Here is a 20,987-nt window from a genome sequence, read left to right as displayed (position 1 = left end):
ATCACGATGAAAAAGTGAGGTAGTGTCAATCACTAGAAGGATAGGCCAAGAGGTGGAGCCTCAAGGCCATGGTGAGAGAAATTCAATAACTAATGAGATATATTTTCTTATCAATCATGTCAGTGCCCAAATTGACACCTAGGAGATAGCATGTCACCGTACTTTAATTTATGAAACTTCGCATGTCCCTTTAGCAGCACTACTTTATGACACTCTATGGTGAGATGCTCTAAGTTAGGTCATGTTCAATTGATCCCTTTATATTCATTCAATGAGTTTAATGAGAAACATTATAGGCTGGTCCAAAGAAAGGTAAAGATGTGATAACATGCTTAGGTTATATTCAACTGGCAGAGGCATGTAAAAAGTGATGTATCTAAAATGATGCATGGAATCCTGCATTTGTTCACTATTTTTTGAATAATTTTAATAATTTTATCATAATTTTAAAGAGTATTAAAAATCCATGCGTTAACTGGATCATTATGTTGAAAAATGAATTCCTATATAATTTCTATATTATTACAAGCCCAATAAATATCGTTGAAAATATGTTTTAACAGCTTTATTTTTAATGGGATTACATCTGTGCTCGATTGTGTTACTTTATACTTTGAAGAGATAATTGAAATAAAAAAGGAAAAATGGTTATATAGCTAGGCTTAGTAGTACACAAGCCAGCCACAAGCATGTACAGGCAGAGCGCTCAACCCCGTTTGCGCCTGACAAGCATTGGTCCGCATGCAGAAAAGCCCAAAGCATCACAAGCACAAGGGAAGCCCACAAAAGGCCCACATAGCATGCAACAGAGTAAGGAGATCAGACGGCCAGAGGCAGATACATCCATAAAAGCCCTTTGTAATCAACTCCATCTGTTGAACAATGATTTTTGGTTGTGGGGGAGCGCTAGAGGCAATCCAATGGCCCCTGGAGGACCCTGCAGCTAGACCACCCTACATGCTGCCCCCAGAGGTCCTTTAAGGGCCTTAAAAGGGGTTTTTTGACCTTTGATGTTTCATCATCTAACCAGAATTAAAAGTGGTGTCAGAATAATTATCAGGAGCTTATTTGGCCTAATTGGAGCATGTGAATGCTCTAGGGAGGCTTAGGAGCTTCAGGAAGGCTCTAGAGAGGGAGAAGGAAGACAAAGATTTGCACCAGCATGAAGAAGAAGAGAAGGGAAAAGCACATCAAAGTTGCAGGGTGACGATCGGAGCCACACCCTTTGCTCTTCAAATTAAATCGGATCCAGTATTTACCTGATTCAATCAAGAAGAAAACTAGCTTAGGAACACCATTTATTACATAATTTTTCATTTGATTTGAAGTTGGAGTTGTATTTCATCATATTTAGTAGAACGGCCTCTTTGAGTGTTTCTGTCGAACACATTCCACACATCAGGGGATTTTCCTGATTTATTGTATCTTTCTCCTAATTCACTCTTATAAAAATACAAACAATTAGATATATAAACCACATAGCTGCACTATCTTACTATATTAAAATTCTTAATCATATTAGTGTGTATATAAATACATATTAGTTACTCCTATCTTTCCTAACTATCCTCTCTTATCATCGCCCTCTATATCTAATTAAATAATTTATTTCTTAATATCATTAATATCCTATCCCCTTTCTCTTTCATCTTTCCTCTTATATCTTTCTAAAATTAATACTCAGATTAATTAACTCCTTACATCTATTTATGATACCCTACATAAAAACTAAACATTGCTTAAAACAAATAATCATACTATATCACCTACTAATCAACTATCCTTACTCGTCTCTCTCCACCTGATTTCTCCTATATCTTAATTAAAATCTAAAAATAATTCCTCTACTACCCAACTTACTTTCTCCCTTCATTATAGATAAATGTCATTATTTCACTTATTCACAACCCTTAATAATCTATAGAAATATAACTCCTAATAACAATATAAATAATACACTATCCTAGAAATATCTTCTCTCTATCTCTCATTATTTATTTATAAATCTTACTACTATCTTCTACTTACTACTTATCTTCTACCTTATCGTTATCATATCTTCATCCATTGTATTATCTTATTATATACTTAATTCCTCTTATGATTCACTTTATCATCTTCTTTTCCATAACTCTAATTCAACTATTAGATATATCTCTCAAGGTCAGTCCCTGTGGAGACTACCTCACTCCTACTATATGTGTTTGAGTTTCTATAATTAAAATTTTATTTGATTTAGGGAAATAAAATTAACAAAAATGTTATAATTAATACCATAATTTTCCTGCATCAGAAGGATGTATATTTATATATATCTTCCTCTCTTTGAGCATATTTAGAGATGTACAAAGAAAGGCGAATAATAAATCTAATTATATTTCATATGTGTTGTTTTGACATTTTCAACAAAACATCGTGAGGAATATGAGACAAAGATAGAACATTTGACAGAAAAGTTGACATCAAGTGTAGGATTTATTAACTTGGCCAAAGCAGCAATAGAGCACGGACGAGACGGTTTTTTTGCCTCCCCGATGGAAAACCGTTTCGTCCAGGGCCTTGGAGGAGAGGGAAATTCACATGCCAGAAGGACGGAAGATTTTTTCATTTCGGGACGAAAAGACAATCCCACCTCAGGTGTTGGGCGGGATGTGGGACAAATATACCAAATTTTCACTATATGATTTTGTATCAAAATTTAAAACTTCTATGAATCAGAACATCTATAGTTTTCCATTCCAGATGTCTTAAGGAATCAGGAGGTAGGGTTTCATTTTGGGACAAAAAACTATGCTGCCTCGGCTGTTGGACTGGACTCAGAATGTTTTATTAAAATTTAATTTAATGATTTTTTTACGGAATTATAAAACTTGAATGAATTGGAACAGGACGGGAGAAAAACCGTCCCGGACGATAATGCACAGTGAGAGCAGCCCAGTCTCAGCAACGTTAGACAAATAAAATTTAATTAAGGAAAAAAAAGACTATCGTCGCCTGAGAGATTCGAACTCTCGCGGGGAAACCCCATGTACTTAGCAGGCACACGCCTTAACCACTCGGCCAAAGCGACTTGATGTGACAGATAATTACATTTAAAATATATAAACATATTTAAAAGTTCAAAAAATTAGTTTCGTCGCCTGAGAGATTCGAACTCTCGCGGGGAGACCCCATGTACTTAGCAGGCACACGCCTTAACCACTCGGCCAAAGCGACTTATGACATCGTGTTACAAATTAAATTATATCACCAAAATAAAATTTTCTAATTGGCTATTATCTACAGAGAACTCTGGTGGTTGTTAGACTGGCGCTGAACGTAGGAGACGAGCTTTGTTCCCGCCGATGGGCGAGTCTCCGGCGAGAGGCGAATTCTCCGACAATTCCAAGGGTTTGATCCTTGCCGTGACCTCGAGCGCCTTCATCGGGACCAGCTTCATCCTCAAGAAGAAGGGGCTGAAGCGCGCCAGCCACTCCGGAGACCGCGCCGGTGAGCAATTTCTCCTCCTCTTTCCCAATTCCCCACCTTTCAATTTGCTGCATTTGAATTTCGCAGGCGTGGGAGGGCACGGCTACCTTCTGGAGCCCCTCTGGTGACTGGGAATGATCCTCAGTAAGATGCCGCGATTGCGTCAACCTTCTCCCTCTACCGTCGATTTCTGCCCCGTTGATCATGGTCTGTTTATGATTCAGTGGTGGTCGGCGAGATCTCCAACTTCGTCGCCTACATCTTCGGCCCTGCCGTCCTTGTTACACCCTTGGGCGCACTCAGCATAATCTTCAGGTGATCTCTCTCTCTCTCATCTAAATCATTCCTCTTTCATCATCTTCTTCAACATTGCCAGAAAAATTGCTTCCAATAAGCTAGAGAGATATAGATGCTGCTGGTCTTACATCGGTTTACAATTCTATTTATTTGAATGCACGAAAACATATGTTTCAGTGAGAAAAAGTGATCTATGAGGTCGGAAGGGTCAGAGAGGAAGATCTATCAGCAAAAGCTTTGTTCATCGGATTTTTCTACATCAGAAAACATGATCATAATTTTGGGAAATTGAGTTTCATCGTCGTCCGTAAGCGAGAGAGAGACAGGTACATGGATCGTTACATTTCCATGAATACGATTAAAACCATTTTATTCATTATCAATCATCCTCAGTAGGAACAAGTGCTTCAAGACGGTGTATAAGTTAGAGAGAGAGAGAGAGGTTGTTGGGTCTATCTTTTATTACCATCATGTTCTTCACTATCATCACCTTCATCTTCTTCTCTGTGGTGATCATCAAATTCTTCACTATCATCACCTTCATCTTCTTCTCTGTCGTGATCATCATATTCTTCACTATCATCACCTTCATCTTCTTCTCTATCATCACCATCATATTCTTCACTATCATCACCTCCGTCTTCTTCTCTATCATCACCTTCATCTTCTTCTCTATCATCACCATCATATTCTTCACTATCATCACCTCCGTCTTCTTCTCTATCATCACCTTCATCTTCTTCTCTATCATCACCATCATATTCTTCACTATCATCACCTTCATCTTCTTCTCTATCATGATCATCATATTCTTCACTATCATCACCTTCATCTTCTTCTCTATCATCACCATCATATTCTTCACTATCATCACCTCCGTCTTCTTCTCTATCATCACCTTCATCTTCTTCTCTATCATCACCATCATATTCTTCACTATCATCACCTTCATCTTCTTCTCTATCATGATCATCATATTCTTCACTATCATTACCTTCACCTTCTTCTCTATCGTGATCATCATCATCATCATGGTCATCACAGTTCATCTTCTGTTTTTGCAGCGCCATCCTGGCACACTTGGTGCTGCAGGAGAAGCTGCAGGGGATGGGTGCACTGGGCTGCATGCTCTGCGTCGTCGGATCCATCGTCATCGTGCTCCATACGCCGGAGGAGACGACGCCGACCTCAATGGAAGAAATTTGGATCCTGGCCACCCAACCAGGTAACAATTTATTTCCCATCCTCGCCGCTCGTCTTCTTCTTCTTCCTCTTCTTCCCCAGTTTGCATGATTCCACTCTTCCCCAGCTTTTCTCCTTTACACGGCTTCTACCGTCGCCGCATCGCTCGTGCTGATGCTAAATCTTTCGCCGAGATACGGGCAGACCAACATCATCGTGTACGTGGGCATCTGCTCCTTGATTGGCTCCCTCACAGTGAGTTTCTTGCATTCGTTTTTCATCACAGATTCTTGTCTCTTTCGTCATCCCCATGATCTTCTTCAATTTTGAATTTTGAATCTTGTTCAGGTGATGAGCATCAAAGCAGTGGGAATTGCGATCAAGCTCACGCTACAAGGCATCAACCAAACGGGATATTTCCAGACGTGGGTTTTTGTTATGGTTGTCATCACCTGCATTGCAATTCAGCTCAACTATTTGAACATGGTTAGCTTATTCAATGTCTTTGGCATATTGTACGACGTATCACATAATGGTTGATTTGAGACGGAGGATATTAGTTCTCTATGTTCATCTCCCAGGCACTTGACACGTTCAACACCGCGGTTGTCTCTCCCGTGTACTATGCCATGTTCACTACATTCACAATTCTCGCCAGTGCCATAATGTTCAAGGTAATCAATCAAATGACATTACAAAGATTCCTCAAATGTACCGAAGATTCTTGGGACAGAAAATAAATGTCTCTACCTCTGCTAAATTATTGTAATAGGATCGGTCTGGTCAAAAGGCGAGTGACATCGCCTCGGAGATTTGTGGGTTCATTACGGTTCTCTCTGGAACTGCAGTATTGCATTCCACCAAGGAGCCGGACCCTCCTCTTGCAACGGGTTTGTCATCTAACTTAATATCGGAAACTTTACCCCGCAAATTCACGCCATTAATACTGACAAAAAAAATATTGTTTGAACGTACAGATTTATATTCTCCACAGTCACCAAAACTATATTGGCCAGCGGAGGGAAAAGAAGACGACCTCTTGTCAGCAGAATTCTCCGCACTCGTCTACCAGGACCATTTCAAATGACTCATAGCTCAATCTTCTGCATCAGGTGTAACCTAGGATAATTTTTTTGTAGATAAATGAGCGAATAAGTTAAGCTGGTGTCCATTATTTTGTTTTTCTCACACTTATTTTCAAAAATTAGCACCTCCATCTTTTGTTTTCGGTAAATTTTTTTCGAAATATGTTTTCGGTAATTACTGGCAATGAACTTGAAACACACTGAAAGATAAAAAACGCATACCTTGTTTAGTCAGGATCTGTCCACAGTTGGTGCATCGTACGCAACTGAAGAAGGCTCTTGGACTTAAGCGCCAACCTGTATATCTCCCTCAGCTTCTTTGCTTTGCTATTTACGACGTCGCGGGTCGTTGCCAGCATCCCTTTCAAAAGCTCAAGAAGATGACTCCAATACTTCTCTAAGGCTTGATTGGCCCCACCGAAAGATGGGTTTTCCGTCTCATCTCCAATGACGTGACGGCCTTCCAGAAGGTATTGCAAAGCTCTCTCCATCATCTGCATCGCCCAACTTGGGCTTATTAGTTAATTAAACAGTAACATTAGCCAGAAAATATGATGACTTTACATGAAATGATGTACCTCCGATGAATCTGAGAGAGCGGAGAAGTTTGACAAAAGCATCGACTGTTCTAAAAGGATATTGAGATGCATGGCCGGGTGACTCTTTGGACCATAGAATCTCAACGACTTATTCCAGTTAACCTCTGCCAAGTCGGCATGCAGCTTGGAGTTCAGACAGGCATTATTCCCAGTTTTTGAACTTTTGGCCTGCTCCTTATTCGTCCCCAAGAACATCAAAGATGAATTTCTGTGGCAGCACCCCAGGTGAAAATACGCAAAAGCTGCTTCTTGCCTTCTTAATTCACCCAAAGACTCATACAAACCCAAAGCACGCCCAAATGCGTCGGTCGCTGATATCTCGCTGTCCACAGACTTTCCTCCCTTCGCAATAGTATGGCTCGATTTCAACTTTCTATTGGTAGTATTTTTCAAAGTAGCCTCTTTTGAGAGTAGGATACCGAGCCGCAAATAAGTATGAGCTAGTTGGGTGAGGACTTCGTTTCTCAAAACAGGGTCAGCACTTTCACCCAAATCATTCAGTTCAATCTTGGCTGCATCGTAATATTTCAGAGCCTTGACATACTCCATTTTAGCGTTTTTCATCATTTGCCTGAATCCGCTGCCATGATCGTTGACTGATTCCAATCTAGACACCAATTTCTCTGCCAGACCTCTCCGGCCGTGGCCTAGATTACAGTTGATTAATATGATATTCATGATATCGGACACCTTTTTAAACGCTTTCACAGCATCAGCAAATGCCAACTCAGCACCGAGCAGATCTCCTCTGTCAAGTTTTAGCCTTCCTAGTTCGTTGAAAACCCACCCTGTTTTCTTCATAATTGAGTACCATACCTCTGAATTGATGGAAAATTTTTCAATCGCTTCTCTAGCTGAATCGTAGCAGGCAACTGCGGCCAGGAGATTCTGTTCAACGTTTCCAACTCTGAGGCCCGAAAGAAATCTGAAAATCCCGCCGTGATTCCCTTCAGAAGCAGATGAAGGAGAGAAGCAATCTTCTCCCTTTTTCTCTCTCTCTTTTAGACCTTTCCCCTCGAGAGAAATTTCAGATGAACTTGAAAATGACGGTTGCCCAGACTTCTTCATCTTGGGTTTTCCTTGGTTTTTCCTTCCATAGAGCACCGAAGAAGCGTCTCGGCTACTGCTGGCACTGCTGCCACTGGCTGCCCTATCACTCCTGCAGCTGCAATTGATTAGCGAACATGTGGCACAGTTATCTTCAAACTGGCCCAGTTTCTTCTTAAGCCTTTCCACCTCCATAATAACGTCTTCTGATACATACAAAGTAGAGTCTATCTCTTTGGTTTCTTCTCTTACTTGCACAGCCTTCTTCTCTCTCCCGTGGTGCGCCACGTATACGTCTCCCACAAGCATCCAAGCCTTAGACCAGAACAAGTGCTTTGCAGATAAATCGATCGAGGACGGGCAATTTAGCTGGTACTGAGATGATGAACCGCATCCCATCGACGATACAAAGTTAGAGCCCTCCAACTGTTGAGGCATAGATCCATACAAAGAGCACGCTAAGTTGACAATTCTAAGGACTTGATCTAGCTGCCCGTCGTCTCTGTAAGCCTCTCCGAGAGCCAAGTAAGACTCTCCCAGCAAAAGAACAAGTTTCCACATTTTACCATCCATCCTGGATTTGGGCAACCATTCCTGAATATCACATATTTCAATGCAGTCGGTGTCACCGCAGGCACACACAGATGACAAGTTGCTCACCCAAGTTCTATCACGGTGCTCGCTTCCATCATCCTCTTGAGAAAGCCCGGCATCTATTAGTTGCCGATGCCACCTCAGAGACTTTATAGCTTGAGATACGTGATTAATTGCCGTCAACTTCAAAGAAACTGGTTCGGAAACAGTCTGTGGTGATATATCTTCCACATGGGTCAATCCAAGATTGTCTGCACTCGCCAACAATCTAGGCCCAGATGGCACCTTATTATTGCTGAATGCTGCTAAATGTGAATGGTCGCCTAATTCAGTCAGTGCACCGAAAGAAGCAGAAAGATCATCCTCCACAATGCCGACTGATTCTGATGCCGTCTCCAGATAGTCCCCGGAGTTTAGAATTAGCCTGGCGAATTGTTCATGTACGTGGGCGTTCATGACCTGTATCAAGATGGCTAAATTATTAAATGTAAAATTTGGTAAAGAATTCAGGTCCACGTACCATGTTGTCCTGGTCGCACATAACGTCTAAACATTTCTTAAAGAACTCTAAGCACTTTTCTTTGTTACGGGCAAGCTGGAGAGAAAAAGGTAAGGTTCTTTACCCGAGCCCAACTCATCACGAAAAGTGAATACATTAGTTTGATTTTCAATACCTTTGATAGCGATAACCTATGCCCAATGCGGTACAATATAGTTCCTAGAGAAAGTAATGAATTCTTTCTCATTTTAAGCATCAGGGAGGCCAGAGAACTATCTGGGACATGGACTGTTGGCGCAGGTACAGCAGATAGATTGAAAAGCTGGAGCACATCTTCTCCAGCGCTTTTGTAAAGCTGTTCTAATGTTGAATAAAATGTCAACAGTATTAAAAAGAGGATATGACGAAACGAGGAGTTGATATCATCCGCAAGGCAGAAAAAAAGAACATAGCAAGAGATGAAAAGGTATATTACCCAATATGCCCCGGGATCTTGCTTGCAGTTCTTTTGGAGGAACCTCAGCACTGAGAGACCATTTTGTTGGACGATCTGAGGATGAAATGCTGGATTACCATCATCAGATATCCCCTTAAGTAAGAATATCTCGTCTGTCTTCAGGAGTTCATAACCCTGGACGACACCATTTCGATGGTAGCAAATTGCCAGCTCGGGGACGCTTGCCATGACGTTATCAAGCCAAGCTTCAAGCCACGTCATGGGAGTAACCTATTCTTTTGAAAAAATAAAACCATAATATAAAGTGAATTCGGATCCCTTGAGAAAAACAATGCCGGGTAAGTTTTAAATTATCACCTGTCTGGCAATGTCCCACAGATGTAAGCTCACTGCCACATATTTTTCGTTACTGAAGACAAGCAAGTCACTGCCGAGAAGCATTCGAAAATTGTGAAATTGCCAAAATAGAAGCCTTTGAAAGCCGTTATTTCCAATTTCCCTGGATTTATGTATATCTTGGATTGGGCGCCTGGCACTGTCTCCAACAATAGGAGCTTTCTGAAAAGGCCCTTTACTCGACTTATTCCGGTTGTTCTTGCTGTCCCAACATAATTTATCATGACGTACATCACGAGATTCACCATCAAGATTACTCTGAATTTCTTGCCGAATATATTGTCCCCTGCAATGATGAGAACTGGGTGAAGACATGACGTTTTTGCTCCCTGAGGTCCCATGATGACTGGGCGGGCAATCGCAAGCCTCTGCTCTGACTGAGTGCATAGCAAAGTTTGAGAAAATCGAGGAGTCGTGCGTTTTACATGGACTTCCCTGACGTCTGAACAGCATCTCACTATCCTCCACCTCAGGCCTGCCATTAATCCAGAAAGCTGTTAGGATAACGCTTAAGGGGTTGAATGTCTGTAACTAATACAAGAACATACCCTGTGTTTAAGATGAGACAATCTCCGACCCGATGAACAGCAATAGATAACTGAGCTTTTGAATATGGTATCTGAAAAATCTGCTTCATTATATCTGTCGAAGCCACAACATCTATCTCATCACCATACTCTGACAGGCCAGATACAGCAAGCGCCTCGCATTTTCGAGAAAGATCATGATTGATTGAACTATGTTCCCATTGCGAATCTGTAGAGAAAAACCCAATTTCTTGAGAATATCGCATTAAAAAATGAAAACAAGAGGATGACGTGGTAAATTGGGATACTATCAACATGATGGTTTACTTCTCTGGACGATTACGCTAAAACTCCACGACGTTTCATCAAACGACGAGATCTTACAATTTTATCCCTCAGGTTCTCATGTTCCATCTACAAGGGTTTATTGTATAAAAAAATTCCAACGTGTTTAAAATACAGTACCAAGGACCGTCATTGATGATGTTCCCGGTGTTTTTATTATAATTTTCTGCATCAAGCTATACCCTCCGACAATCCTTTTTCCTTCGACCTTCAATTTGGCATAAATTTATAATGAACTCGGTAATCATCAAAATACCCCCCGACACCTGCTGCAATTGTGACTGCTCTGGAATTTCTCAAGAGGCGCCTGAACAAGATGTGGAAGGTTAAAAAAATAACGAGTCGGAATAATCTGCGGGCGTTATAGCAGTCTCAATCAAACACAACCATAAGATAAGGTCCCCTATTCACCAAAGAAGTATTCGACGGAGGATCGAACCAATTCAGATCGTTGCATCATCAAGCCAATTCAATTCTTAATCTGAACATTATATCTCCTTCGTTCTAGATGATTCAGAGTTAGCCAGACTAAACGACCTCACAACTGCCCACAAGCTCCCTAAAACAATATTCGAAACCAGCGCTTCCTTCTACCGGCACGGCCCGCCCCGCCCCGATGAAGTTCCGCACAAAAGAAAATTCATCAAGGAAAACGCAAACAAATAAAAGGCAACAGGCCGGACCCGCTTCAGAAGAGGCAAGCGAAACCTTCTCGGGGACGTTCGGCAGCAGAGGCAGCGTGTTAAGATCAGTCTCCGCGGGAAGCATCCGGTATCGAGGAGCTTCCATCCTGAAAACGAGCAGATCGAGAACAATTCGAACTACATCAAAAAACAGAGAGAATTCAGCTTACCTCTGCGACGGCGACGGGAAGAGTGCGGAATGCGGGAGCCTGAACGAAGAGGCATCGGCGACGACGGGAAGCGTCCCGCACAAGAAACCCACCGGTTTGGGACTCGCGATCTCCAGCTTCCCCACGCACCGGAGAACCTCCTCCGACATCTCCATCCCTTCAACAAAAAAAAAAAACCTCCGCGAACCGAGATTAAATACAGTTCAAAACGGGCTAACCCACGGCCCAATAACCAGAGGCGGAGCCCATTACATGTGGGCCTGTTTGACCGCCAACAAGCGGTCCCCACGTGGCGGGCTTTCAGCCCGCCACGTGTAGACTCGCCAATTGAAGACTTCGCTCTGCCCCCAATCAGACTCTGATTGAGACAGCGAAATTCGAACCTTTTTATAAACAGAGAGATGAGATAGATATGGAGATAGTTAGAGAGAGATACCAAGAAGGTCTGGTCTGGTCTGGTCTGGCCATGGAAGAGAAGAGATCGCCGTCCTCTGCGTCGTCCAACTCGTCGTCCTCGTCGTCGGCCGTGCCGTTCGCCTGGGAGAAGCAGCCGGGAATACCCAAGCAAGCTTCCCGCCATGGCGCCAAATCCTGCCGCTCTGCTTCTCTTAGGCTGCCTCTCCCTCCATACATGCCCGCCAAGCCGAGCTCCCACGCCGTTGACCCCTTCGCCGCCGCGCTTCTAAAGTGCTCCTACGACAAAGACCAAGACGACGAGCTCCGACGGCTCTGCTCCGACGGCGGCCGGCGGCGCTCGGCCGCGCTCTTCGGCTGCAAGACGATGTGCTCCGTCGTGGACGCCACGGTCCTGCTCGCGCGGAGATCGCCGGCCAAGAAAAACTCCGAAATCAAGGGGCGATCGTGATCTTTTCCTTCTTCTTCGATCCCACGATCGCGACGTTTCCTGCGCTTCACGTTTTCCCTCGACGGGCCCATCAATGCCCATAACATGCAAACTTCCCCGCTCATAAATTGCAAAGATTTTTCAAGAACAGTACAAGTTTTTTTTCAGAAAAAAAAAAAAGAAAAGAAATGGGCAAAACGAAAGCTCTCTCGCGAATCAAGTACAGAGATAACTCCCGGTCGAGTACCTGTTACTCCCGAGGTAGAACCCGTCGGCGGGCTTGACGGAGACGCCGGAGAGAGTGCCGAGGGACTGAGAGGAGAACTTAACGAAAGCGGAGACGTCGAGCTCCGGGGCGTCGTCCGCGTCGTCGTCAACCGGCATCCGGGCGCGGAGCCGGCCGGGGCTTCCTTTGAGGGGAATCTCGGGGACGTGCCACCGGAGCTCTCGCTCTTCTCGGCTCAGCGCCGCCTTGGGGGAGACGGTCAACAGCGTGGGGTCCACCGGGAGCTTGAGAACGAAGGTCACGTCGGTCAACGGCGATGGCAGCTCGGGGTTGGACACGTACTGGATCATCACCGAGAGGAGCTTCCCGGAGTGGCGCTTCAGGAGGCGGACCCTTAGCGGAATCGGCGAGAACTTGGGCTGTAGACTGAACTTGAGAAGCGGGACGGGCTGGTCAGAGAACGGAGCGCGGACGTGGAAAACCCCGTCTCCGAGGCTGCTCACGAGAGACGCCTGAGCGGCCACTCTCTTGACCGCCGGGGTAGTCTCCAGCTTGAACGAGAACTCCGTCTCCTTGCCCTGCGTCTTGAGGAAGACGATTCCCTGGAACTTGACTCGGGCGAGGACCGATTCCCAGAACTCGGCGCTGATCTCTTCCGAGATGAAGATTTCCGGGCCGGAAGCCGGTTTCTTGGGCACGAGCTGGTCTTCCAGAGCGGCTCCGTTCTCCAAAGCGAGAGCTTTCGCCTGCCCGGAAGTCAAGAGCTGAAGAACAGCCGCGTCGGGGTCCTTCGTCGATTTCTTGGCCGCGGTGGTGGTGATGAATTCGGACGCGTCGAGGCCGCCGCCGAAGGAGCTGTCGAAGCCTTCGAAGGTGGAAGAGAGAGTGGCTTCCTCTTTGCTGAATTCGATCCCGCCGTAGTCTCCTTCGAAGCCTTCGACGCCGATGAAGGTCGGCTTGGTGGCCGCCGCGGGCGGCAGAGTCGTCACCTCCAATCCGACCAGAGCCAAGGCGGGGTCCGAGGAAGAAGAAGAAGAGGAGGGGTCTTTGCTCTTCTTGAAGCCCCCGACCAGGGCTTCCTCGGGGGGCCTGTTGACGACCTCGCTCGCGGCGAACGGGTCCTTCTCCGCAGGGGAAGAAGCCGCGTCTTCTTCTTCCTTGTTGGGCTTCTCGGAGGGAAGAACGAGGGAGAGCTCGTCGCCGGCGGAGAGAGTCTCGGGGGGGAGCTCGAAGCTGGCCTTGGCGAAGGCGTCGAGCGTGGCGGCCCGCTCGGCCGCCATGGCCTGGGGAAGGCCGGCCCAGGAATCGGCCCCGCGGACGCGATTCTCGGCGTCGACCGCGGAGTGAACCATCTTGGCGATGCCTTCACCGTGGATGGAGGAGAGGATGTAGGCCAATCGGACGGCCCCGACGCCGCGGAGGACGATGTCGAGGGCCATGTAGATCTCCGGGTACCGCCGGTTGAGCTTCTCCGGGGTGACGTCGACGCCGCGGCAGGCGGCGACGAGAATGCTCACGGCCTGGTTCACCGTGTTGATGCACTCGAAGATGTTGTTGGCCCGGCCGTGGGATTCGCGATCGGCGGTGGTGATGCCGAGAACGTAGATGCCGTTGACGAGGCGGTAGACGACGCGGTATTTGCTCTCCACGCCAACGACGACCTGGCCGCTGGAGGCGGCGAGGGGGTCGTCGCCGAGGGAGGAGTCGAGATCGTCGGCGGGGGAAGAGGATGATGGCTTGCCGGATTGGAAGGCGAGGCGCGTCTGGCGGAAGGCGGAGAGGGCGGCGAGGGCGCGGGCCGGGGGGAACCATTCGCGCGTTTGGAGGAGGATGTCCGATCCGTTGGATGGCTGCAAGGCTAGGGCCAGGCACGCCATGGCGAGCTGCGGGAAGGAGGAAGACGACGACGATCTAGGGTTTCCTCGCTGGGGGAATTCGAGCTACAGCGCCATGGCGAGCTGCGGGAGGGAGGAGGAGGAAGACGACGACGATCTAGGGTTTCCTCGCTGGGGGAATTCGAGCTACAGCGCCATGGCGAGCTGTGGGAGGGAGGAGGAGGAAGACGACGACGATCTAGGGTTTCCTCGGTGGGGGAATTCGAACTATATCGCCATGGCGAGCTGCGGGAGGGAGGAGGAAGACACGACGACGATCTAGGGTTTCCTCGCTGGGGGGAATTCGAGCTACCTCGCCATGGCGCCTGCGATCGGTTCCGGCTTTCTTCTAGATCTGAAGAAGAGGGAGGACCTTGAAAAATGGGCTGAGTGCACGGCTTTTCTGTCTTATTGGGCTGGCCCAGGAAGATAATTTCTTTTTAGGCCGTTTGTGGAAAATATGACGGTTTTTTTGGGTAGGATTGGGATAAATTATGGGTGAGAATTCCTCTCTTTTCTCGTATTTTGGTATGTTCTCTTTTCCTCTACCTTAAGTTCTCTCTTGCTCATTCTTTACACTTGTTGTTTTTGGCTTATAATTATTCACAATGAAGTTCTCTCTCGCTCATTCTTTACACTCGTTGTTTTTGGCTTATAATTATTCACAATGAAGTTCTCTCTTAAGTTCTCTCTTGCTCATTCTTTACACTTTTTTTTGGCGTATAATTATTCGCAATGAATTTAGCTATAAAATGTATTGAATTCATAATAATAAATGAGTGATAGGTATTTCTGAGTTTTTTTTTTTTTTTATCTTGGCTTCTAATGAGCCACGAAGAATTATTGTCTGGAAATGGGCCACAGTCAAATGAATCTATAGGGCTTGAATGCAAGACAATATTGGATATGAAAGAAACTAGATCTAAAATTGTAGTTTCTTCGGAAAAGACAAACCTTCTTCCATTCTTCAAACCATGGTCCCCCTCTTGCTTACATACATTTAGGAGAAAATTCTTCAAATGAATCCACTCGATTTCCCACAGTTTGAAGGACTGAATGATTTGAAGAAAATGTTCGTATCTTTTTTTTTTTGATCCCCTAGAACTCATTAAGCTCCAACAATCGATAGTTCTTTAGGATGATAAACTCGTCGATGATGTTCTTTTACAATCAACTTCCAATACAGTTTGTGACAAAAAATAATTTTCAAATCATCAAGAGTTATCAACAATGATCAACTCGAATCCGATCTAGATTCATGTGAAAAATATTTCACAATACCTTCCTCCCACAAATCTATAATGATTCAAAGGAAGGTTATGTATATGAATTGTAGTGGTTTGTATAATTGGATTGCGTGAAATATATGTGTTATACAAGCCAATCATACATTCCATGTATCGTTTAATATTCATTTATACACTATGATCGTTATAATGCACATGTGATATTTTTATTTGAAGTCCATGAATACATAAAATTGACTAAGTGAATTGTGATGAGAGCATAGTATGGCAGTCACTAGTCTTTAGCCATATTTTTAAACATTCATATTCAAAGGATACTCGAGATGGACGTCAAAATATTTGGATGGGATAGCATTGTTTAGTCTCGCTCATTTGATGAATATGGTCTTTCGTGTACATACTAATGCGGAGGCATGAAGGCCTGATAGTAGGTATTATTCAAGGGAAAGAGTTAACATAATTGATTGTATGAATCCCTGAATTGTGGTATACCAAATGATTAATTGGGTTGGCTAATGTCCAGGTCGTGTGAGAGGTTCTTAGACTTGAGAGACCAAATACTCCTTATTAATGAATGATTATATTTTAATTATGGCCTACGAGTCTCTATCCATAAGGTTACAAACCATTCTAGCTTACATGCAGCAACAAGCCCACAAAGGTGGTTGTATGGTCAAGATGGGATCATTCACCCTTGGTATTAGAGGAGATAGTTTCAAGAAAGATGATGTATTGGAGAAGGTGTTCTGTAATTATTTTGACATGTATCAGTACTAACTAAAACGATTGACTATGGTTCGATGGTTATGCATATATTAAGTCATTGTGGAGTATTGCAGGAATGAAAGACGCTACTTACATGCTAATGATGCAAGATGACTAGGACTGACACGGGTAGGATGGCTAACTCAACTAGGGATGGATAAAACAGACCACAAATCAACATGATCGACTTCGAACATTTAAATCCGGCAAAAATGTTGATGGTGCAGCCCCTTTCCCTGGTCGAGGCTGGGAGGACTGTCTTACAACCACCGCGCTGAAAACAAAGCTCCAAATCAAATATCTCGAATGATCGATGATGAGAATATTCAAACCTATTCTACTAAGTCCGATAGTGGTGGAAAAACACACGAGAAAATACTAGATAAAATAACGTGTGGATCACCAAAGAGGGAAGGGTGGACCTTCAGTGTCAGCGTCGCGCGAGAGTGCGATTCAGAAGTAGTCGACGCAGTATTGGTGGGAGTGAATGATGTGCGCTTCGATAGGGTGATGCAGATCCAACTGCAGGGTAGTTGGCAAGGGGTCAAGGAGTGAGTGCCCCTTGTTGGGTTCGGGGCAGCGCCCCAAAACCTAAATGATAAACGGGACACGTAGCTTCTGAACCATGAGCTGAGGATGATGTTTCTGAAGCGGGCGGGTGATGGTGCATGGTAGTCAGGTGGTGATAATCTCAATTTTAGGGTTAAAATTCGTCGTTGGTGATTGAGATTATTCAATAAAATATATTTGACCGTACTTGAAAATACGTAGTTAGTGATGAGTACGGATCGTCTTCACAGGGAACGATGATTAAGGAATTACTTTCTTAAACTAGTGATGATCAATGAGCGATCGACAAAAAACACAATTCAAGGATATGAGTGAGTGATATCGATTAAGAAGTACTTAATTTATATGTTAATTTAACTTAAATAAAAGAGTAAGTGATTGTGACGGACAAGATAATGAACTATGGTATGAACGAGGATAGTGGTTGGATATGGAATGGTACGATGGCAAGGATGGAGAGATGAGAGAGTGGGGACGCAAGTAAGTGAAGTGATAAATGAAACGTTGATAAAAAAAAACTATAACTATGATAACGATGATGTTGGGAGAGAAACAACGTAAGGCGACGACACTTACCTTAGATCCTTACGTTCCGCCAGGATCACGGCGATTTGCGAGTGCCGGTAAGCTCCCCCTCTTCTCTTTTGTCTCTTCCCACACACCCAAGACACCAAGAACACTCTTGATGGATCTCAAAACTCACTCTCTTTCAATCAGCCCACAAAAGTGGGAAGCAAGTTCAAGAAGGTTTTTACAATGATCCAGGCCTCTATTTATAGATTAGAGGGTATGGATAGAAAGAGGAGGGGAAGATGAAAAGTTATGGCCGTTGGAAGTTGAAGCAATCCTAGCCTTTAATTTCTTCTCACTCCTCATCAATGTCATCAGTTTGTGCATGTTAAGAAGTCAAACACTTGGTATTCTGTGGCTTTTCGTATTCCGTGGCTTTTCATATTCCATGGCTTTTCGTATTCCGTGACTTTTCATATTCCGTGCCACATGTACATGTCAAAAGGACAAAAAACAAAGAAAAAATCTCTTTCTCAATGCTGATGTGGCGGCGCATCCGCACGCCACGTCACACTATGCCATAAAAAAAACAAAATACTTAAAAAATTTCATATTAAATCAAATAAAAGCCCAAAAAATACGTATAAATATATTTTTTGAATCAGAAAAATCATATCTTTCCAAATTTAATATCCAAAACTTCCAGAAAAATCATATTCTTTCTCAAAAAATTATATTCTTTTAGAATATACTATTAGAAAAATCCTAAAATATAGAAAATTCAGAAATTTGTTCTAAAAATAGATTTAATCATTTTAAGCTTGATAACATGCAAATATGAGTAATTTAATGCATAAAGCCGCATAAATATAATAATATAAGGCACTAAAAATGCATGTTATCAGACCCCCCAAGTTAAATCATTGCTAGCCCCTTAGCAATGGCATTTAAAATCTCTTGGTAGATACATTCACCTTATAGTCTTAGCAACATGAGCTTGAAGTGATTGTTATATCAATTACACCTCTAAGTACGATTATACCCATGTAATGCTAGAATGCGTATGAGAGACTCCCTTGTGGTTTTGGAAAGAGCTGGTGGTCATGAGGAGTGAAGCCTACTTCTCGCCGGGTATGATACTATAATATAGGTAATGCTTTCCCTCACTTTCTCACATCACTCACTCACACATGACGGTCACTATTCACTTCTCAAGTAAACACAGAATATCAATTGTGTATCAAGGAATCACGTGTGATGAGGCTACTATCTGACTATGTGTAAAGAGAGAAGAGAATGAGGAATGTCTCAAAAGAATGGGTGAAAGGTATGTTAAGGATGATTGACAGGCATAGAATACTTAAGATAGCTTACTCCCAAGATAGACACCAAGAACAAAATGGTATGAGAGAATATGTGAAGATGGACGTTATTGAATAAGCCTAGATGATAATTTAATCAACATTCATATCGAGTAAATAGAGATGCTTCCAAGAAAAACCCCAAAATTTTTTTTCCTTTTTTCTTTCTTTTTTTTTCTCTTTTTTTTGGGCTTTTTTTCTTTTTTTCTTCTATTTTTCTTTTTTTCTTTTTTTCTTTTTTTTTATTTTTTTTATTTTTTCTTTTTTTTTCCTTTTTTTCTTTTTTTTCCTTTTTTTCTTTTTTTCTTTTTTTATTTTTTTATTTATTTCTTTCTTTTTCTTTTCTTTTTTTCAACAGGGGTGAACGTAAATGGAAGCTTAGTATGGGAATGGATAATGGTTGATCAACTACACAACATTTGACGCATTCCAGGCTAGTATCATGAAGATGAGCTCAGAAGACAAGACGTAGACATAAACAAAGAGAGGTATACAAAGGAAAAGATATGAGAAGGTGAATCACAAGGGGAAGAGGAGAAGAAAATTGGGAGTGAGCATATCATAGTATTCTAGGACTAGCGGGGAATAGATGGGCACCTATAAGAATGAGTGAAATTGGGTTAATGGTAAGGGTAAGCTAGGGAAACTGGATGAAGAGGGTACACATATAGGTTTCAAAAGGTATTTCAAGGTGGCTCAAGGAAAGGTCATTCTGTGCTTAAGAATTTGAAATATGACCATTTTTACCTCAAGAGAGATTCACTTAGTGGAGATTTGAAACTTAAGACTTGATTCACTCATTGGTGGGTGGATGATGGTGGCTCACTCGGCATTCTCCTAAGACGATAGTACTTCAACCCTTTGATTTTCATGTCTGTTCCCCACCCTACCAGATATCCTAACCATTTGGAAGAATAACACATGCATCTAGACCATGGTTCATACCATTAAGAGATGTATTTGATCCGCTACACGAGCCTAACTTCTATACTCATGTTGCTAGGACATGTGATGAGTGGTTCTCCCAAAAGGGCATGTGGTGAGCCTAACTTCTACTCCCCAACTTGAAAGGATGTAAGGAATAAAAAGATTTTGAAACCAAAATTCCCCCCCCCCCTTTGAAATATGCATTGTCCCTAATGCAAGAAATAAAATGGTGGGAGAAGGAATTGTCAAACCGTGATTTTTTTTTTTGCCACTTATGTCACTGTCTTGCCGTGGATCCTTGTGCTTAGTATGGTTGCCTCCGTAGCTTATTCTCCTAAAAACAAAAAGTTATCTAGAAAGATAGTCAAAAGAGATCAAATGGAAGATTAATAAAGTAAAGGTAAAAAATGAAAGAAGCAAATCTAGGTAAGAAGTGTATTATACTAATGCAAGACTAAACCCCTGGTTCAAGAAGGTCTATCATTGCTTCCATAGGTTGGGGTTCTAGCTCCAGGTATGGTTTTAACCTTTGTCCATTCACCTTGAACTGTGTACCTGTCTTTGGATCTGAAATCAAAACAGCTCCATAATCAAACAGTTTAATAATGATAAATGGACCATCCCATCTACTCCTAAGCTTTCCTGGAAACAATTTCAATCGTGAATTGTAAAGCCATACTTTTTGATTTTCATAAAAATTTCTTCTGTTTAACGTGCTATCGTGAAATGCTTTCATTTTAGATTTGTAAATTACAGAATTTTCGTATGCTTCATTTCTTAGTTCTTGCAATTCTTGGAGTTGTAGCATACGATTTCTACCTGCATCTTCCATAGCAAGATTCAATTTTCTAATTGCCCAATAAGCTCGATGTTGAATCTCAACAGGAAGATGGCATGCCTTTCCAAATATGAGCCTATACGGGGACATCCCAATGGGTCCCTTATAGGCTGTCCTATAAGCCCATAATGCATCGGGTAATCTTTCGCTCCAATCCTTACCATCCGGCCGTACAATCTTCTTAAGGATCTTTTTGATTTCACGGTTAGTAACCTCAACCTGGCCATTGGCTTGTGGATGGTAAGGAGTTGTCATCTTATGATGAACCCCATACTTCTTGAGGAGGGACCTGAAATGTGAATTATTAAAATGCGATCCGCCATCACTTATGATTGCCCTAGGGCATCCAAAACGGGAAAATATATTCTGATTTAAAATTTTAAGTACGACTTTATGATCACTTGTCCTCGTGGGAATTGCTTCAACCCACTTAGACACATAATCAACGGCCATCAGAATATATTCGTGCCCGTGTG

The 20,987-nt window shown here is 43.1% G+C and overlaps 3 protein-coding genes and 2 non-coding genes across 9 annotated transcripts; 1 reads left to right on the top strand and 4 right to left on the bottom strand.

Moving 5' to 3' along the window:
- Positions 1 to 2,988: 2,988 nt before the first annotated feature.
- TRNAS-GCU (transfer RNA serine (anticodon GCU)) lies at positions 2,989 to 3,070 on the bottom strand. Its single transcript has one exon. It is a non-coding gene; the product is annotated as a tRNA-Ser (tRNA).
- A 64-nt stretch (positions 3,071 to 3,134) lies between these two features.
- TRNAS-GCU (transfer RNA serine (anticodon GCU)) lies at positions 3,135 to 3,216 on the bottom strand. Its single transcript has one exon. It is a non-coding gene; the product is annotated as a tRNA-Ser (tRNA).
- LOC144705189 (putative magnesium transporter NIPA6) lies at positions 3,164 to 6,163 on the top strand. Of its 2 annotated transcripts, XM_078577752.1 has the most exons (9): positions 3,165 to 3,489; positions 3,556 to 3,612; positions 3,693 to 3,783; positions 4,830 to 4,990; positions 5,075 to 5,202; positions 5,296 to 5,433; positions 5,508 to 5,621; positions 5,720 to 5,837; positions 5,925 to 6,163. In XM_078577752.1, exons 2-9 carry the CDS (start codon positions 3,603 to 3,605, stop codon positions 6,032 to 6,034), a joined length of 870 nt encoding a protein of 289 aa, XP_078433878.1. In that variant the 5' UTR covers positions 3,165 to 3,489; positions 3,556 to 3,602; the 3' UTR covers positions 6,035 to 6,163. The 2 variants fall into 2 exon arrangements, with proteins under 2 accessions (XP_078433879.1, XP_078433878.1); XM_078577753.1 differs by having other exon boundaries at positions 3,164 to 3,612.
- Positions 4,119 to 12,157, bottom strand: LOC144705187 (erythroid differentiation factor-like protein). 4 transcript variants are annotated; one of them, XM_078577749.1, is made up of 11 exons: positions 11,786 to 12,157; positions 11,350 to 11,526; positions 11,180 to 11,286; positions 10,173 to 10,380; positions 9,586 to 10,099; positions 9,247 to 9,498; positions 8,947 to 9,126; positions 8,793 to 8,867; positions 6,611 to 8,731; positions 6,255 to 6,526; positions 4,119 to 5,399 (listed from the first exon to the last, which is right to left on the bottom strand). In XM_078577749.1, exons 1-10 carry the CDS (start codon positions 11,980 to 11,982, stop codon positions 6,260 to 6,262), a joined length of 4,098 nt encoding a protein of 1,365 aa, XP_078433875.1. In that variant the 5' UTR covers positions 11,983 to 12,157; the 3' UTR covers positions 4,119 to 5,399; positions 6,255 to 6,259. The 4 variants fall into 4 exon arrangements, with proteins under 4 accessions (XP_078433875.1, XP_078433873.1, XP_078433874.1 ...); XM_078577747.1 differs by lacking the exon at positions 4,119 to 5,399 and adding an exon at positions 5,866 to 6,066; XM_078577748.1 differs by lacking the exon at positions 4,119 to 5,399 and adding an exon at positions 5,866 to 6,050.
- Positions 12,158 to 12,299: 142 nt separating this feature from the next.
- On the bottom strand, positions 12,300 to 14,654 carry LOC144705188 (muniscin carboxy-terminal mu-like domain protein). The gene has a single exon (XM_078577751.1). The coding sequence runs from the start codon at positions 14,294 to 14,296 to the stop codon at positions 12,410 to 12,412; it is 1,887 nt and encodes a 628-aa protein (XP_078433877.1). The 5' UTR covers positions 14,297 to 14,654; the 3' UTR covers positions 12,300 to 12,409.
- Between the last annotated feature and the right edge of the window lie 6,333 nt (positions 14,655 to 20,987).

The sequence above is a fragment of the Wolffia australiana genome, chromosome 7, assembly GCF_029677425.1.
Source record: "Wolffia australiana isolate 7733 chromosome 7, ASM2967742v1".
Lineage (NCBI taxonomy): Eukaryota > Viridiplantae > Streptophyta > Magnoliopsida > Alismatales > Araceae > Wolffia > Wolffia australiana.
This window is presented reverse-complemented; position numbering and strand designations above follow the sequence as displayed.

Coding starts and splice junctions, on each gene's coding strand:
- LOC144705188 (XM_078577751.1), bottom strand. CDS start 14,296: ATGGCGTGCCTGGCCCTAGCCTTGCAGCCATCCAACGGATCGGACATC.
- LOC144705189 (XM_078577753.1), top strand. Junction 3,784..4,829: donor GCACTCAGCATAATCTTCAG/GTGATCTCTCTC, acceptor CTGTTTTTGCAG/CGCCATCCTGGCACACTTGG. Junction 5,838..5,924: donor GGACCCTCCTCTTGCAACGG/GTTTGTCATCTA, acceptor TTGAACGTACAG/ATTTATATTCTCCACAGTCA.
- LOC144705187 (XM_078577749.1), bottom strand. CDS start 11,982: ATGTATGGAGGGAGAGGCAGCCTAAGAGAAGCAGAGCGGCAGGATTTG. Junction 10,100..10,172: donor TGTCTCATCTTAAACACAGG/GTATGTTCTTGT, acceptor GATTAATGGCAG/GCCTGAGGTGGAGGATAGTG. Junction 6,527..6,610: donor CTCTCTCAGATTCATCGGAG/GTACATCATTTC, acceptor TGGGCGATGCAG/ATGATGGAGAGAGCTTTGCA.